The 18727-nt window shown below is 49.6% G+C and overlaps 1 protein-coding gene across 1 annotated transcript in view; it reads right to left on the bottom strand.

Annotated features, from left to right (window-relative positions):
• Positions 1-17738, bottom strand: part of LOC119111652 (transcription factor glial cells missing-like) — a 29585-nt gene extending 11847 nt beyond the window's left edge. Inside the window, exons 1-2 of the mRNA XM_037235458.1 lie at positions 17724-17738; positions 11306-11414 (exon numbers count right to left, since the gene is read on the bottom strand). Of these exons, the coding sequence (XP_037091353.1) occupies positions 11306-11414; positions 17724-17734 (120 nt within the window). The 5' untranslated portion in view covers positions 17735-17738. The remainder of the gene's footprint in view (positions 1-11305; positions 11415-17723) is intronic.
• Between the last annotated feature and the right edge of the window lie 989 nt (positions 17739-18727).

The following is an 18727-nucleotide window of genomic DNA, read 5'->3' as shown; positions in this document are numbered from 1 at the left end:
TTGTCCATCAGGGATGAAGCCAGGATTTTCTCAAGAGGAGCCTATTAAGGTCGGAGGAGCCTGAACCAAGGCTATGTTGTATTTCCTCGCACATCTCCCGCACAGAGGTACCTTGCAAAAAGATAGGCAAAGTCATTTTATCTGAAACGCGACAAAATTGCATTAAAAGCATGTTACCATGAACTTGGCCTTTACAAATGTATTTTATGCCAAAGGAGAAGCGTCCATTCAGTACCACTCTCGGTTTTCGGATATCTGAAGGCAGTAAATAGCAATTTTCTGTTCTTCAGACATGTTTTATGGTTTCAAAGTTCTAAATTACCATAACTGTTAGGCTCTATATCTAATGATCAGCCTGTATCTCAATAGAAGTGGCGAGTCCTTATGTTGAGCATAACCGGCCTTCGATGCACCAACAGGCACTGGTTAAACGACTTATATTCATGTTCGATGCACCAACAGGCACTGGTTAAACGACCTTATAGGCATTGGCTATGTTGGGAAATATCAACGATTCGAGGATCCGTGTATGGTCACCACACGAACCGGTCATCGAAACAGCTTGGAAAGATGGAGTTTTTTTCAAGATAACCACTACTGCTTGATATCGTCGTTTGGCCAGTATCTCGTGGTATATCAAAGATAAAGAATAAAGTTGCAGTGATATGTTGTCATCCGTGGCCTCATCCATGGGCTTAATGGCTTCACCAGTCCGACATATTCACAAAGTGATGTCGCTGTCTCTCGATGCTGTCGTTCCTGTCTTCCTGCTGTCGGCGCGTCCTTGCCTGCCATGTTAGCACCTAAAACGATTTTCCTCCCCTGGACGTGACCTAGGTGATGCAAACTTTGTTTGATTAACTTTATTTCATCGAAGTATGTATGGTATAGTGCCTTAACCCTTAACACGGGGCAAAGCCCCCGGCGTCCTTTCGCCCTATGTACCGACTTCTCAAGTTGGTGTGAGCGGGAATTTTACGTAAAATGTGTTTCAGCCAGATGAGTGAAGGGGGTCCAAGGAGCGCTGAAATTTGCTGCCACGGGAACGATTCTGGAGGAGGTATCAGCTGCTTGCGCGCAACACAACCAGTTTTGTCGCACTGACGGCGAATGACAACGAACGTTAATGTTTCTGGAGGCGTTTGTTCAAAATGGTAGATATTTATAACACAGAATAGTGACATGTCTGTAATAGTTATAAAAAGGACTTTATAATCAATGTACTTGCACCAAGCTGCACACCTGTACTATGTTTACTTTATGTGACAGTAAATGGGGCCAAAAAGCGCATAATGAATGGCACCAATTATGTCTACCACAGCCTCCTCTAGCCTCCTCCGAAAAAACTTTTAGCTCCGGGGACGTTGGAGGAGGTTTGGGGCGAACTTTGAAAAGCTTGGAGTAGGTTGGAGGAGCCACGGGAACGATCAGATCAGCTTAGAGAGCTTGGATGAGGTTAGGGAGCGGCAGGAACAGACCCATAGCAATGCAGTATTTCGGCTGATGCCTCGGCTTCAATCATACGTTACAATTGGTGGCAATCTGAAGCTTGCGAATGCCTAGTTGTGTTTTAGTGTTCCCAGTTCAAGTCAATGATAAGTTTACTTGTTGGTGTCAGGAGTAGTGTGTCCAGCACCAGCCCAGCTATTCGGTTTTGTAATATCTGTAGTCGGTTCGTGGTCACGACAGCTGGGTTTCTATCGTATACTATGCCGCAATAGTCGATGCGTGGCTTTTGTATATGAGTGGAAGGTCACACATTTGGAACACATTATAAAAGCGTATTCTGGTGAAACACAAGAGGGCGGGGGTAATGCACGGATTTGAGACATGAAGTAAAGGATCTTCAGCACAGAACAGCTCGTCGCCTGTAGTGCCGTCGCTCGAGTCGCTGAGACGGATGAGGTCCGAGCATCAAGCCTACGGGTCAGCCCGCAGACATGTTTTGAGGTTTTGAGGTGTTAGCCTCTACCCTTTACAACTTAGGCTCTGTCAGAGAGACAACATTTCGGCCTTGTGGGGAGAGGGCCGGAGATGCTACACTAGTTTTCGTGTTTCTAAAGAAGTACGATTTTATTGGAATGCTTGAAATATCTAAGTACGTTGCCGTCGTATTTCCGTTTTTCTCGTGCAAAATAAAGATGGTAGCTAGACAAACTGACCGAATTTGCGTACAGTGGCCGCCAGACGAGTATCCATTCCTTTCTCAGACAGAACATTGCTAGTGAGGCGAGAGTAGATCCGATGAGAGATCTTGTTGAAAACAAACCTCTCCAGTACTTCACAGAGACAGAACCATTTGTGCCGGAACAAAGAAAAGGGGAGGTTCTATCGAGTATTGCCATATACGGTACGGTCCAGCAGGGTTGTTCGATCTCGCCCTCCTTATCAAAATTGACCGCAAACACCCAGGGGTGAAAAAGCTTCTAATTTACCGAATATGTTAGGTGACAAAAACTGACACTTTTGCGAAGCCATTGGTGACAAAATTTCAAAAATGAAAACAAATGTCATCCAATCAGACCATCTCACAACAGATCATTCCAGCTAGACGAAGCTCAAGGCCTGGCATTGGTCTGCACTCGCTCATGCATGCAGCGTGAGCATGTGTGGAGCACGTGTCGAAACGTTGATGGTTCGCTGTATGAGCAAGCTGAGCCATAAGATGCTGCCAAACATAGCAGCTTTTATAAGAGTAGTTTTCAGCAGGTGACAGAAACATACTGCAAACTATGCTGTATGAGTGCTGACATCACAGATCAGTGGTGGTGACACAGCGTTTTTGCAATGCCCCTCACATCAGTGCTTTTCACAGGTTTTCCAGCCGAGATTCCTCTCACGTACTTAACAGTGTAAAATACCAAATAACTAGGCTTATTACTATTCGTACGGACCGTGGCTGACTACAGCATTTTGCGACGAACGTAATCAGTTTGCTGCGCAGAATTTTGAAGCGTCCTGCCATTTGAGACAGATGGACCAAGGCTATCTAACGAAGTAGAACCGTCCGGTCCGAAAAAGTGGCAACATAGAGCTTGCTTGAGAAAAGAGGTAATTTGGAAGCAAAGCCTGCGTGACGTCAAGTATAACCATATTTGATGACGTCAGTGGCACGGAGGCCTCTCAGTTAGCCAGCTGACTGTTACACAACCCATTAGTTTGAATAGTGAGCATGTTTTAATGGCGTGCGGCTGGCGGTTCCCCGTTGGACTGAGAAGAAATTATCCGTCATTTCGCTATTCGCACACATTTCTGGAATGAGCAGTGAATCCTGGAACAGTTAAGCCTCATCGGAATGTACGATTTTGCATTTATGATGATATAACACGGGGTTATATGTCATGCGGGCATTTGTGGCGTATTGCATTCCATGACCAGGCTTGTCGTTAGATAGCCTTAGCCTTGTCTGAGCCGTTTGTGCCTGGTGGCAGAGTTGAACAGCTCATCTTACATAATTTACTTTGCCTGTAGGTATGACTATATGAACATTTGCAATATTGATTTGTAATAGCTCTCGCTCTTCTTATCACGGTGATATGAGTGCAGTAAGGTAAGTACAGTAAAACCCTATGATATTGGCTTTATGATGCTAATGTCAAGTGTTTCTTCACATCAGGGTTTGTACACATATGCATAATAAAATGTTCACAGACTGAGCATTTTAAATGCTACCAATTGTTCAAGACAAACTGCTCAGGAGATCTCTCGTACGACACGTAGTCATGGCAACTGGCAACAACCCACTGATATAAAGCACCAAGCAACTGCGACACGCGATGTGCTACAAACGCCGCATGACGTTTAACCCCTAGTTATGTACACCTCACGGAAGAATATACAATTCTGATGAGGTCAAACTATTCCGAGATTCAATCTCCCTTCCAGAATTGTGTTTGCATGAAAAAACTGTGGACCACTCATCCAGAGTCCAACCAGGAAGCGCCAGCCCCACGCCCCCCAAACATACTATTCAAACTAGTGGGTTGTGTAGCAGTCAGCTGGCTAATTGAGAGGCTTCTGTGCCACTGACGTCATCAAATATGGTATACTTGACGTCACGCAGGCTTTGCTGCCGAACTACCTGCATTCTCACGCAAGCTCGATGTTGCCACTTTTTGATAGCGTTAAACGATACGGATGACACCCCCCCTGAGATGGGCTCGGACGCTCGCACGCCGTAATGCGTTGGGTTCAGTGCTAGGCTGTGGGCTGCTGTTGGTTGTGTTCATGTCGTGAGAAGCTGGCTGACAAGAATAATATAGCTAACTGTCAGCTTTTTAATGTAATAGCTTTAAAAACCCTGCCGATCTACGAGGATTGTTGTTTGTGCATACCTGAGCTGTACTTCAGAGGTAAACGGAGGACGTTAGAGCGACACATGTCAAAGATCCATCCAGGGCTTTCTGCCGCTGGGAGGAACAGCGGATTTGAGGTAAGAGGCTGAACATCGCTGGTGTAGCCCTCACACATTACCCGTTGCACCCCTGACTTAGTGTATTGGTCGGTGGGCATGCGTGAGATAGAACGCCTTTTGCTCTCATCAGTTTGCAGGTCATCAATGACACTGGTGCAAATGAACTCCCGAAACAGAAATGTTTGATGGTTATGCCGCATTATATTTGTATTTGTTTTTGTGGTTTATCGCATTTAAAGATACATTACAACGGCTTCTGAGAGACTTGACTCCGGGTGACATTTCAAACGGTTCAGAATTTCGTCTGTGGCAGAAAAGGTACTTTTTCACCATTAGCAATGCCCCTATCTTAAGCCCACTTTCATACCGCCTAAAAATGCATGCCGATTTGCCTAGTCCACGAGCCATGTTTCTCAAACCGCACTCAGTACAGCTATCTTATGTGGTAAATGACAGCATCTTATCCTATGATGTACGGCGAACGGAGATTCTTAGTGACGAACTCTAGGTTCAGCTGCTGAAGGGACTGTAATCATAGGTAACTCCATGAACCTGTGCTGAACTTCAACATAGGTTCATCGAGTTCAAAATTAGCATGTCATACGCGGTTGGCGTAGTCCAGCATGTCCACACAAACGAGGTTTTTACATAATCCCGGTGTTCCATGTAACTTTGGCACAATGACCTTTATTGCGCTATGTGGGTGAAAATTGGAGAGATAATCTGAACGTTACAAGTTCGCGGATTTTTTCGTCGGCGTCCTTATCAGGTTATTTGCCTAACCGATGCATCATTTTGGAGCATTTCATTGAAATTGGTTGTTTCAAGAAAGGCTTGAGAAAGAAAAGTGCAAATAAATTTAGCTAAACAAGGTGGAACTAAACAAAATGAATTTTTCTCTGCAAAGAGTGTTTAAAGCTTTCGTAGCACTTTTTGCATAAACATTTTGACATGTTAGGGTGTTGCAAACATTACAGAGCACAAACGTTGGAAAAGCAGGCCAAATTAAATGCACTACTTTCATGGTGGTAAGCAGGGAGTCCAATGAGAACTCTCCCGCAGGAACGGCTATTTTATATGGAAATTCTGAGCTATGGAGAAGGAATTTGAGGACACCGGTATAACCGATCAAATCGGACACGTCCGGCTTCACGATAAGTGAAAAGTACAAGAAGGTGGCATACTTCCTTTAAAACATGTGTTCTTTCGTTCTGCATACAAAAGCAGATGGGTTTGCCACGTTGGAGGGAGGAGTGATCCACATTTACACGGGAGTTTAAAGTCGAAATGACCATAAAGAAGACTTGCGGGGGGGGGGCACTGAAGCTTTGTGACGCACTCAGCTGCTGAGGCTATATGGCGTCGCCTGCCCCTCATCCTTGCAGGAAGGGCGGGCATCGCGGAGAATCGAACCCCGTACCTCTGGTACCTCGAACCCCGTGCAGTGGTTAACGCAAACACGTAAACACTACTCTATCGGCACCCCACATACAAGATGTTTTGATGCAGCTCACGGTCATGCCCTTTTTAAGACCTAAAACCCTCTGGTTCCTGAGCTTAAAGGCCTCAAAGATATCGAAGAGTAATTGTGGGACAGTATTCCAGTGCCACCTTGGCATTCATGACATAATAACGTTATTTATATGTTGTCATTCCATATGCCATGCAGCGATCAAGGCCAAGATAGATATAATGGTCGGGTCGTTCATATCTGACGTTTGTGAGCACGATTTCTAGACATGACGGCCGGCGATTAGCTCTCAATGTTGTGCAAGATTCGATGGCCTAATCAAACAATGGCGTATCGAGGAGCATGTTTACTAAACAGAGAGACTAAGATGTTAAGAGCAGCCTTCGCTGCTTAAAAGTACACCAATAGTTATAAGTGAACCTGATTCATCACATATTATGCTAATGTGTCTAAATGTGAACAATTCCCTTTAAAGGGGGGGCAACGGAGTGCCCGGTGAACCAATTTATGCGTAGGCAGACAGTAAGGCAGACAGTGGTCTGAAAGCTTAATTTCTGTTGCGGTGTGGGGTAAGAGGAGATAGTTTGATAGTATATAAGAAGAGGTAGAATATTGTTACGGTCCCATCTATGCTTTATACCGAATAAGCAGTGATGCTTGTTCATAAATATGCAGCAAGGCAGTGATACAGTCACTTCGCAGTCAGTCATGCTAGGGACAGCAGTCCAGGGCATTGACCGCTGGCGTCGAACGGGAGCAGGGTTCAGGCGAGGAGTATCCGAAACAAGGGCCTCCATGCTGCGACTTGTCTTTTAACAAAAGAAACCACAGTTGTATGATTGTTGTCACATTTCTTTTGACGAGAAGCATTTGAAGTTTCCTTATGGTTTCCGCCTAAAGAACTGCGATCAATCTGATCTCTTGAAAAACAGCTGATGAAATTCAGGCGCATGAAAACTCTGATATGCTATGGACCATTGTATTCAATCGGAAGTTCTGACTGTCCTGTGCCCAATCTGTATTTCAACATCTACCAAGTGAACGCAAATGCCTCTCAATGACCCCAAATGCCTACAGGCTCGTGGAATTTCGTTTCCTAGGAAAGGCAATGCTGAAATGGAAGGAACATTTCGGAAACTGGGAAGCCTCATTTGTCGAATGCCATAGATGAATCGAATAGATAAAATTGCACGTCAGTGGGAAGCATCCGTTGGTGTATATCTAGCAGATAACCACGAAATTTAGAGAAAACTAGTCGACTGGAATTTTGTGCCTCTTGAAAATAAACGTTATGTGGATCAAAAATGAGGATTTTGGTCAGCTTCGGCACGATAGTTTCACTGCCCCCTTGCCCAGGGGGGGGGGGGGGGGGAGGGGGGGGGGGCATGGCTCCATACCCAAGCCCTCTGAACATACGCCTGTGTTCATCAGAGCTGGCTAATACTCTTCACCGGTAAACACGGGGCACACAAAAAACCGTTGGAGTCCCTTTTCTCATCCGATGGAATTTTCTACGTACGGTTGTTGCAGTACCCGATAGCACTCGAGATAAACTTGGGACGCCTCCTGCATCTTGTGACTCTTTTTCTGTTGTGATTCCATATCAGGAGAGACTACTGGATTTATTGCACGTACAAAGTTCAAGTCAACAATGACGTAACCAGAGGGAGAGAGTGACATAATCTACCGTTGCTCACTGCCCTGGAGATCGAGGTTCTGAATAGGGCCACGGTCCAAAATGTCCCTTATACAAAAGCCTCCTTGGCAAAGGAACCTCCGAGAGTCGCATTAGCCCAAAACATGTAAAGATCCCTGAAGGTCATTTATTCGACAACCACTGAGGGTCAATGGATAGACGTTATTTATCGGATGGGCATTTCACAATCTCACAACGCTGCGGGAAGTTAGTCCGCTGGATTTCTTCGTCCCTCTTCAAAGGTCCATTGAACTTTATGGATTCCTTCCAAACAGAACTGTTTAAATTTTAGGGGCTCCTACCAAACAGGACTGTTGAACTTTTAGGGACTCCACCAAACAGGACTGTTAACTTTTAGGGATTCCTACCAAACAGGACTGTTGAACTTTGAAGGACTCCTACCACAGGGACCTCCTACAAACAGGACTGTTGAACTTTTAGGGACCCCACCAAACAGGACTGTTGAGCTTTTAGTGACTCCTACCAAACGGGACTGTTGAACTTTAAGGGACCCTACCAAAAGGGGAGCCATTCAGCTTCTAAGAACCATACAGATTCAATAGAGCTTCAAAGGCTTTTTTGGACCTCCATGGCTCGTTTCACGGCCCCTTGGTTTTCCAGGACTTGCCTCATCAAAGAGGACGTAGTCAAGCGAGGCACCTGGAAATCCACGCCCCCACCAGTTCCATTGTTCATTGTTCGAGGAGGACCTTCTGCAGTAAAACGGCCATTGGGGGGTCCATGGATTGCTGGCGGCCTCGTCTTAAGAGGCCCTTGATAATTCTAGGGTCATCTGTCAAATATGTCCATGGGTTTTTAGGGATCTTTTCAGGGAGTTAGTCTGGGGTCACTCTGTTCCAAAACGTAAATTTGGGGCTACAAGAGAGACATATGTCTAGTGATGTGCCCAAACGTTAACCACGTAATATGTACTCGAAAATTATGAAAATTAATCGGATTATCATTTATTGCTGGTGCTGCAGTGACGCTCTCCAATGCTATTATTAGAGCTAAGTGCCCCTGAAAATTAACCAGAGTATGCTTCTTAAATATTCGCCAAAGGTGGCACACTCCCTTTAACGAGACCTCAAAGTCAGTGGGGTATTCATACGATGGCCCCTCGAGGCATGTGTCTCCGCCTCTGTCAAACCTCTTATATGCCAATGTACGTGAACAAATGTAAACACTTACAAATTTAAATCGGCATGTACGCATAAAAGACCGGAATCATGCGATGTTTTTGACGCCATGTAAGATTTTTTTGCGCGTGAGGCGGACTCAACTGAGCTGGATTTCAGCGGGCATGTTTTTAGCTGTGCCCACTATTGGGAATCCGGCATACGGCATCGTCCAAACGCCATCGTCGAAAGCCATCGCTGTGCTAGAATGGGGTACACTGCTGATGGTGGCACGGTAAGTGGCCATGGGGCAAAGAACCTGTTCCACTATGTCGCAAATTTAAAATATTTTTCAAATCATTTCAAGAGATGCGAGAACATGGACAATGGCAAGACTAGTAACATCCGTAGCGGTTTAACTTACCCCAACTGCAGCTCACCCCCCCCCCTAAAAAAATTACATCAGAGCACCGAAAACGTCGCGAATCTCTGATTCAGCTTCGGCTGGACGCGGGGTCAGCAGAAAGCCGTCACGTGACACTGGCGTACAAGTGCAGTATAGAGGATGACGTCTGAAACGCCGCAGCTGTGACAATGGCTATGCTGGCGGCAACATATGCCTGGAGTAAGATGCCTCTGGCGATGTTTATCTCATAGCCTGGCATAAAATTACACGCATTTACGAAGCAGTGCTACTGCAAAATGCTCAAACTGCTTTCGGTTTGGACCTTGTCGGAATAAATCACTGGATATATATATATATATATATATATATATATATATATATATATATGTGACTTTATCATTCTATAAGAAAATCATAGATCTGTGATGTCTAACATTCTGTGATGCGTTAGTGTCACATGTCATACATTTTGCCCATAATATCCAAAAATATAGTTAATTGAACAACCGTGCGCTTGCAACTGACATCTCCAGCCCTGCAATGGGCGAAAAAAGAATGAGCAAACGGGCGGCGTGTCTCGGCCAGCGCGAGCGCGCGGGACCGCTACGCCGCGTGGACGGTGCCGTGACAGCCAATGACCGGCCGGCCGCCTGCGCACGGCTGTTTCCCAAACACAATGGGCTGGTGTGTGCCGTAGGTTATCCAATTACTAAGATGTTAACGAGACACACGTGGATAAATGGCCGTGGTCTTGGGCGGTACAAAGCGAGAATGATCTAACGCCTTGCGTCTATTGCATTACGTGACTTGACTGGGCATGAGGTGGGAAATCCATTTGTTAGTTGCTGAGACGCCGGACATCATGTTGAGTTAAGTTCGGCTGCATAATCCGTGACGCGTCACCTGCGCCGAAAGTGACTGCGGGCGAGCGGCAAGCGGCCCCGCCGACGTAATGGGGGAACATCACATGCATCACGCGACAAAGGTCGCGACCACTGCTCACCACGGGATCAGCCGTGCATCAAATCAAGTCCATGGCACCGGCGCATGCTTGTCATTGCAGCAGGCGTGGCGTCGTTATCACACTTAAGTAAGGCATTGGGCTGCAGTGGTTAATACAATGAAGAAGTGGAGTGATAAGCATCCATCTTACGGCGTCCCACGGGGGGCCTCGGCTTAGCTTGGTTTGAATTTTTAATGACACTAGGTGTGACACTTTTTTCTTATAACAAACCAGACCAGGATGCGGAAACTCACAAGAGGTGGATAAATTTGCCGAAGTTGTGCATAAAATGTGGGACACGGGCCATTCCTGGCCTCCCACTCCTCTCCCCCAGTTCCCGCGACCTTGCGAAACGACATTTCACGCATCGGCTTGTAAAAATGTCCATCTGGGGTTACCTCGGTACATATTGCATCAAATCATCCGTGTACCTCACAACACATTTTGGTGCTCTTACGATTTAGTTTTTTCAAAGCTTTGAGTGACATATGCTCAACCAAGATATACTTAAACGAATCCCCCCTCCGTACGCTGAAGACAGTGGCGCCCACTACCAGTGACCACCAGCCCACGGACCCCCCCCCCCCTCGCTAGGGGAGGCCTGCCGACCGTGGTGCGCGGCCGGCACGTGCGGCTCGCCGGCGGCGGTCAGCCGGATGACTTGCAGACGGTGGCCACCCGGAGACCGTCCGGTTTTACGAGCCGCCGCCGCCGCCGGGAAGGCTGCGCCGACCCGCGGTCCTCATTGAATTCAACGAGCAGCGCCTGTCATGCCAGGTGACGGCGTGACGGCTGACGGTCGCGCGTCCGGCGTGGGGCCGTCCGCCTCCGACTGTCAGCCGGCAGCTGCAGCCTCCCACTCCGCGCCGTCCGCTAGCTTTTGATTGGTTCCATATTGCAACTTGATGCCTTTTATCGCCTCATGCATTTGCCATGCGAGTATGCCGAACACGATTTCACTTTCGGTTTCGCGCTCTGCACGCTTCGGTGCAGCTGGAGCATCACCTCGAGACCGATCGGCTCCTGATGGTACGGCGGCGCTGGTCCAGGTGCGAGATGGACACGAGGTGCACGCGATCCAGCGCTGATAGGACCGGCCAGACGTGAGCAGCCGGGCCGCTGTCAGTCGCCACTTGTTTGTCCGGCCGCCGTGCAGCCTGGCGCCGCTGTTGCCGGCGCCCGCTGCAGCGGTCTTACCTTGGGGACGCTAGCGTCGCTAATGTCGTTAATGTCCCAGTCGGAGTCTTGGCGCGGGCTCGGCGGGCTCCGCATGTTCATCGTGCAGCTCACGGCGCGGCCACGGCATCTGCGTCAGGAACGCTGTCAGTACCCGCTGCTCATGGCCGACGGCGACGCGACGACAGTCACGTCAGGGCATCAGCGCAGCAGTCTGCGCGCAGGGATGCCGTCACGTAATTAGATGCAATTGTGCGACGCGCATTGGCTGGGCGCGCGCCGTGCCGTAGAGAAGCTACGCACTGGGCCGCCGCCAACTGGGTCGTCTGTCGGCCGGCCAATCGGCAACGCCGCGGAAGCTCATCTTTCATAACGTCGGCCAATCGCCGGCGCCAGCGCACTCATTAAACGTGACGTCAGCCAATCAGCGCCCGCTGCGCCCCGTCGCCGTTTGTCATCCGCTGTGACGAGCGGCGGTCGGCGTCGTTTGGGAGGGGGCGGATCGGGTGACACCGCGGCGCCCGGGGACGCACCGCGGCGGCGCGGGGTGCCGACCGAAAACACATATTATCCCGGCCACCAAGTGGCGAGAGTTAATTATCTGAATCACCGTGTCAGTCAGGGCGGGCGCCCTGCCGGCCGGCCGACTGTTCGGAGAAATTGGTGCCGCCGAGCCGCGATAGCCAGCCGCCGGCCCGTGGCGGGCTTGCTATTGAACAGCACAGAAGCGGCTGGCAGGAAAACCTACAGCGGCCATACATGTGCAAATCGGACCCGTGAGAGCGCGATGGGACGGGAATAGACTGGCGATCTAAATAGGGAACACACGCCACAGGTGATCTTGTAAAGCGTGACAACTGTTGGATATAAATTTCCATAATCAGATTGTTGAATGTGAGCTGTTCTTCGCTCTCCTGCCAAAGTATCCATAATGTTCGACCTATTGAGGCACACTCTCAGCGATCTTGTCACCACGGCGTGCATGCAGTTATTCAAATCGGGCACACTTCACTTTACGTGATAGACAAAAGGCCAGGCCATAGCGGGACAGCCAATCTATCAACTCTCCAACAGCACTCCTTAACTCATCAGCATCCATCACTTGTTGTCCGCATCGCCATGTTGGCGGGGCGATGCTAGTTAGTGATGTATGCTAGTGAGTTTAGCAAGAGATGTATGCTAGTGAGTTTAGCAAGTGATGTATGCTAGTGAGTTTAGCAAGTGATGTATGCTAGTGGGCCTAGCATGTCATGCATGCCTAACTAAGATTTTTTTTCGAACTACGAACATGCTCGTGCTGAACTCTTTAAACATGTTCGCCAAACCACGAAATTGGATGCGGGACGGAGACCTAAGAAGTGTCGAACTATATTGCCATCCGTAAAAAACAACAGCTCTTCTAAAAGCACTACGTATTCAGTGATGCGGCGCATCGGTGAGGGATAATGCATAAAACGCAATGCAAAGGAAAAAACGAGAATGGAGGAAGGCATGAAGAAAAAGGAGACGAAAGCCGCAAAGCACGAATGGTCGTGTTCCTGCGGATTATAGTAAGAAAACACTGGTGCACTAAATCACTCACCTACAAAATATTCACAGAAGATAGCTTTAAGTATAAAAAGAGACAAAGAGCCTACAAGTAAATAATAAACAAGATAAAGCTCAGAAACCTCGAATTCACCGCCTCTACAGGCTTACAACGCCTACCACAAGTGTGCGAGAGAGTACATCATAGACGATGAAGCATAAGAAAGTGGTATATCCTACAACGCGGTACATATCTTCTGCTGGTCCTGGCGGTGACGCTCCACACTGTGCAAAGCTTTCGCCCGAAGGTAAAGTTTCACAAAATGTGTTCAGGTAAGGTACTGGACAGTGAAAAATGACCCAGCCTGACCCGAAAATATGCCAGCAAATGGGTTTCTCCCCAAATTCAGCTCCTTTCTTACCAAAGTTGAGGATGGGGATGAAGCCGCTTGACTGAATAGGAAACTGCACCGCTGATTTAAGTCCCAAATAAAGTTCTCGGGGAAGGTGATGATGTGGATAGCCATCAGCACTCGCGAAATTTCCGATTCAGCCGGCTGTGAGAGCATCGCGACCGTCAACCGCGAGGTCTGCCGAGCGAAGTGCACCAAGGCGAAACTGACGTCTTTTTTGCATGCAGAATATCTCAAGAAGATGTTGTGCTCTGGGCCGGCTTCAGGATCCTAGCGTCATGAAAATAATAAATTTCAGCACCTAACAGCAATCAAAACCCAATCAGTAAATTTAGCTGTGGTTAAGCATTAACACTCCAGACGTGTTGTCTGTCCTAAAAAGAGGTATAGCGGAGCTACAGCTATAGCGCCGAGAGCAAAATCAGATACTCGGTACCATACTTTGACTACGCCGAATTTAAAGTCAACGACATCTCAAAACACTTCACAAGCCAGGAGATCACCAATCCCTGGTCTTCGGTCAGGCACGAGCGTGTTCCGACAAACAGCCTCGTTCGTTTGATTTCCTTTTATATCTCATTAAAGTTGAATGCATGTGTACAACGCGAAGCAGTGAAGTTAGCGGTAGACACGTTCGGAGTTTTATCACGTGTCTTTTTTGCCAGCTTGCACCTTGTCTGTGCAAGGCGAGATGAACATCTTAACCGTACACTGGTTCTTCGGTTCTGGGGCAACGCCCGTTGTAATGTTCCTTACAAGTCAGGACAAAACCTGATAACTCAAGGTTAGATTCCTGAATGAATTAGACGCTAGCGAACTCTTCTCGTCGCCAGGTGCGACGTTCGTTCCGTCATTTCATTTGTAACTGAGCTGGGGAATGTCGTATTGCGTGCTTGGTTGCACGTGCAAGTATCGTGCCATTTCCTCCACCTGCGTTTCTGTGCCTCAGTTGTGCGAAGGCGTGTGCCGTCGTGGGTGTACATAAAGGGCTACGCATGGTATTATGTCGTCATTGTCATCGCGCAGACCTGACCTTTCGGTCTCAGCTAGGTGCCCACTATTGTTTACATCTGTCAAACACCGGTGATTCGATGTGACATGCCGTGACTGCTTCTGCACCTCGCTGAGTTTTATAGAGCAATGCAGCACCAGTCGCCTGAAGTCCTTACCTCGCCGTGTACGCCGAGCGATGCCTTTAGTTTCACAGAATGGTTAGTTGGTTCGCCCGGTTGTCATGGTAACAATCCTCGGGAGACCCCTCTGACAGCTGAGCGGTCGCCAGTGAAGTTGTCAGTTGTCGCTGCTCTGTTCTGCTTCCTGGTTTTACGGTGCCCAATGTTACAGTTTTTGTGCCCATGTTCTGTTGCTTCAGCACAGGCTCACGAACGAGAAGAAAATTCCGCAAGCGGTAGTTCCATGTTAGTTCCATGTATTGTCTGTGACACTTAATGCACTGCCTCGTCAGTCCTGTCTATCAGATGGCATGTGGAAGTTGATAGCAGGAAGTGTACTTTATTGCTTAAAGTCCCAATTAAACCGATAGTCCAATTTAAATTTGGGGTACAAGGTCTGTGGGTGCTTTTATTCACAATGTTTCGTCTCGCGCACTAAGATGACAATACAAATGATAGTCGTCGGTCTAAACAGTCTTTCATCGCCCTACTGTCCAACAGAACCAGAATAAAGAGCTAAACTTTAAACGTTAGGAAGGCTCTAGGGCGAGCCTGAAACATTAAATCATTAACAACAACATTAAACATTAAATCCACAGGGTTTATCCTAGCAAAGGCACGTCATAGGGAGGATAGCTGAATACTAAGTGACACAACCGGTTTATTATCATCTTTGGCGGTACGTTATTATTGCTGTCAGTTTCAACTGCCACCCTGTGAGAAGGACCAGCTGAGGGTTGCCGAATTTCTGGTCTCCTGTGTTACACGTGTCAGTTCACGTCAGTCCTGTCCAGTTCGTTTCGTCAGGGGATCTCTCCATCACAGCACTGCAGTCGCATGAAACCTCACCTGGCTTGCCAGCGCCTTCCCAGCCCTCGGCTATTGGCCCAGTGCCATACAGACCCAGTGACTGCAGCGAAGGTCTGTAGCGTGCTTGTCTGGCACGAGAGTGGCCCTGCACTGCAGATGCATTTGCATAGCCGGTGCTCCGATTTCCATACCAAACCAACAGCACGAGGAGCCCGGACGGCACAAAAGACGGAAGACACCGTGTCTGTCTGTCTGCAGCTGGCCGAGTCTTGTTCGTTGAAAAAGGTGTGATCAGGTCGTGACCTGATCCGAATCAGCCCCAAACGATCTCGAGCACCTCGAAACACCTCAAGAGCCAACAGCGCTCCCTGGAGGCGACTAAAACGGGCACGGACCTACAGGAGCCGACGACGGTTGCCGGCACGGATAAGGCTTCATAAAACCCATAGCCGAGACTGGATTTTTGTCAAGTCTGGGGACATTCTAGAGAACAGAGGCAACTCCTTATCAGTACTCTGTAGCGACTTGAAAGCGATCTGTATCAGGCAATGGTGGAGAGAGTGACGAGGCATTTATGAAGGAGGGGCAATGCGCCCAGAACAGATACAAAAGCGTAATCAAGATTCATTATCTTCAAGCCCAAACTACACTGCGCAGATAACGCTCCACCACTGGTTGTAAGGAACGGATAGGAGCAGCCAGAAGTTCGCGGGAACGGACAGGTGCGACAAAAACCAACAGAACGTGACAGAAACGGACGGAGCTGAATCAGCAGCGGACTGCAATCAACAGGAGCGAATAGAAACAGACGTGGACTGTCAGAGGTCAAGTCTTGAAAGGTGCCAGATGGCGAAATCTGACGATAGTCAGCACCAACCACGGGTTTGCGGAAGCATACAGAAACTGTCAGGAGCAGACGAGAGCCAACGGGAGCCGACAGGAGCTGGCAAACTCCGAGAGGAACACACAAGAGCCGACAGGAGCAGACAGGGGCTGACAGATACTGCCAGTGGCTGCCAGGATCTGACAGCAGCAGAGGAGAGCCGACAGGAGCGTACAGAAGCGAACAGGAACCTCGCCACGAGCTGTCGCTGCCCGGTGGCCGACCGTGCCGGCTCGTGTGGGGGCCACCCGTCCTGCGCTGGAGGCGGTGGCAGCGCTGCTAACGGTACTGCCGGGCGTGTCTGGTGCCAACTGAACGTCCGGCGGCCGAGACGCGAGGAACCACGTGCGACTCGCGATCTGAACGGCGGGGTCATCGAAGGAAGGAGCGAGGAAGAGCAGGATTCGAAATCAGTCAGAGGAAGTCGACTAGAAGCCTATACACATCACGGCGGGCCTTCCCAGGGTCACGCGGAGAACGGTGGCCGGCCGGATCGTTCGGGACATGCACCGCTGTACCGGACCCCGGTCGAACTGAGCGTCATTCAGCTATTACAATAACGTGACTGTTAAAAGTGTCCATGTCCACACGTTCCAAGCCTGGCTCAGGTATGCTGCAGTCTGTTAAGCGTCACTGAAGAATAAACATTTCCGTTACGTTTCGGAACATGAGGCCATTAAGTGCCCCAGGACAAAAGTCGCACATCATGAGCGGACATCAAGTTTGCGGCGTCGGCCCGCGACTGGCAGGAGTAGTCACGCACGAATGTGTCCACTCTAGTTGTTTGAAAACGGATTCCGATCACGTCAGCGTTAGAGCGATGCGCTGTTTATGACAGCATGTAATTTACCTTGAATATAATTTAAAGGCGGATTGCGGTGACGTCAGTGGCAAGCAAAGTGAGAATGTGCTTGTGTTATGCGTCAGGTGGTGTACTCTGTCAAGCGTCATGCAGAGCTTACTCGGTTTTGGTTAAAATCTTGCACTCACTCTGACTGAACATGCTGCATGCACCGGACGAGTGCCCATCAGGCTCAGCGTCAGACATAACAACTGCGCCCCGCACATAAGCGAAAACGTCAACAACTGCGCTCCGTTCATCATCAAAAACATAACAACTGCGCTCCGTCCATCAGCAAAAACATAACAACCGCGCTCCGCACATTAGCAAGAACGTAACAACTGCGCTCCGTTCATCAGTAAAAACGTAGCCGAAATCGATGTGTTTGCAGCTGCTCCGCCAAATAAGCACAGGAAGCGTTGAGCACGACATGGATGTTGGCTCGAGGAAGCTCACTCTGGCACTTTGCCAACAAGCTACAGCCGCTCCCTCCACGCGAAGATAGCTCAGCCCAGCTGGTCGGGCCGGTGAGATGCTGTTGCATACAAGCGATCGCCGCTTTAGGCGGCTGACGTCTGATAGCGCCGGAGAGCCTCGCAGCCGGGGCGCTGCCGAGCGGCGCCGCGGCGCGACCCCCGACAGCGCCGGGCTACTTCCAGCGCTGCCGCCCGTCACAGGGCCGGTCTGCGGCCCTGGCCGCCGACTCCGCCCGGGCCCGGACGCCACCTGCACGGACGTGACCAGCAGGCGCTGCACTTCCTCGACCAGCGCTGCCCCTCCCCTGGCCTCTCACCTGATCACCATGGCGTCGAGGTGTTCGGCAGAGACGGCGCTCCGTCCTCCTGGGCCCGGGCTCCGCTGGGCCGAGTGTGTGTGTGTGTGTGTGTGGCGCTGTCCAGGCGCGGCGGTTCCCTTGCCCTGGGGGCCGCGGATGTCCCTACTGATCCACTGCCGCCGAGCCCGCCGCCCATTGGCCGATCGGCCGGTCACGTGACCCGATCGGCGGCGTCCCGGCCTCGCCGAACGCTCAAAATTGCATTTTGTACGGTCGAATGAGCTGTTTAAACACTCCGGCGGCGGCACACGAGTTTCCAGAGTGCATATTGACACTGCAGAAAAGTGTTGCTGATTACTACTCGCTTCTACGAGATATGCAAGTTTTGGAGGCGCTGTAGTGGGCCGTTTCAGAATGCCGGTTTGGTCTCTTGCCTAACGACCCGTGGGAGTCTGGGGAGGACGGGGGTGCACCGGGAATCATATCGCATCGACAGTGCCATTCATGCTAGCAAACACGAATTCGCCACGTTGAAGCATCGACAGGCGGACAGGGCGTCAAAGTAAGCACTATGTCTTGGCGAGCAACGAGACCGACTACTGACAAAGTCACATACTGGCAGAGGCTTGATCCCAGGTGTCCGACAGCCCTCTTCGCCGTCCTGTTCAGATGTGGTACAGTCGGGTGAGCAGCGCGGGCAGCCGTCCTCCCCGGTCGTCACACAGAGCGAGCAAACGCGGACTCTGCCCGCCGTGACGGTCTGGGAGCGCCTTGAAAACCTCGACAGCCCCAACTTATATGGTGAGTAGTAATGATGGGTTCAGCCGGTCCGACCATGACCAAGAACGTGATGTAGTAAAGATCGAGAGGAGACACCGGCAATGAAAGCATTACGTATGGCGGGGAGCACTCGTGCTGCAGGAGGTTCCTGTCATGCATGAGAGGAGGTCCCGAGTGTGTAAGGATCTTTAGTGGTTGAGAGACGGGTTATGATCCAGCGAAGGTCCTAACTCCTAGCCCAG

This window comes from Pollicipes pollicipes, unplaced genomic scaffold, assembly GCF_011947565.3.
Source record: "Pollicipes pollicipes isolate AB1234 unplaced genomic scaffold, Ppol_2.1 Scaffold_7261;HRSCAF=8764_pilon_pilon_pilon, whole genome shotgun sequence".
NCBI lineage: Eukaryota > Metazoa > Arthropoda > Thecostraca > Pollicipedomorpha > Pollicipedidae > Pollicipes > Pollicipes pollicipes.
The sequence above is the reverse complement of the archived record's forward strand: the minus strand, read 5'-3'. Positions and strand labels throughout refer to the sequence as shown.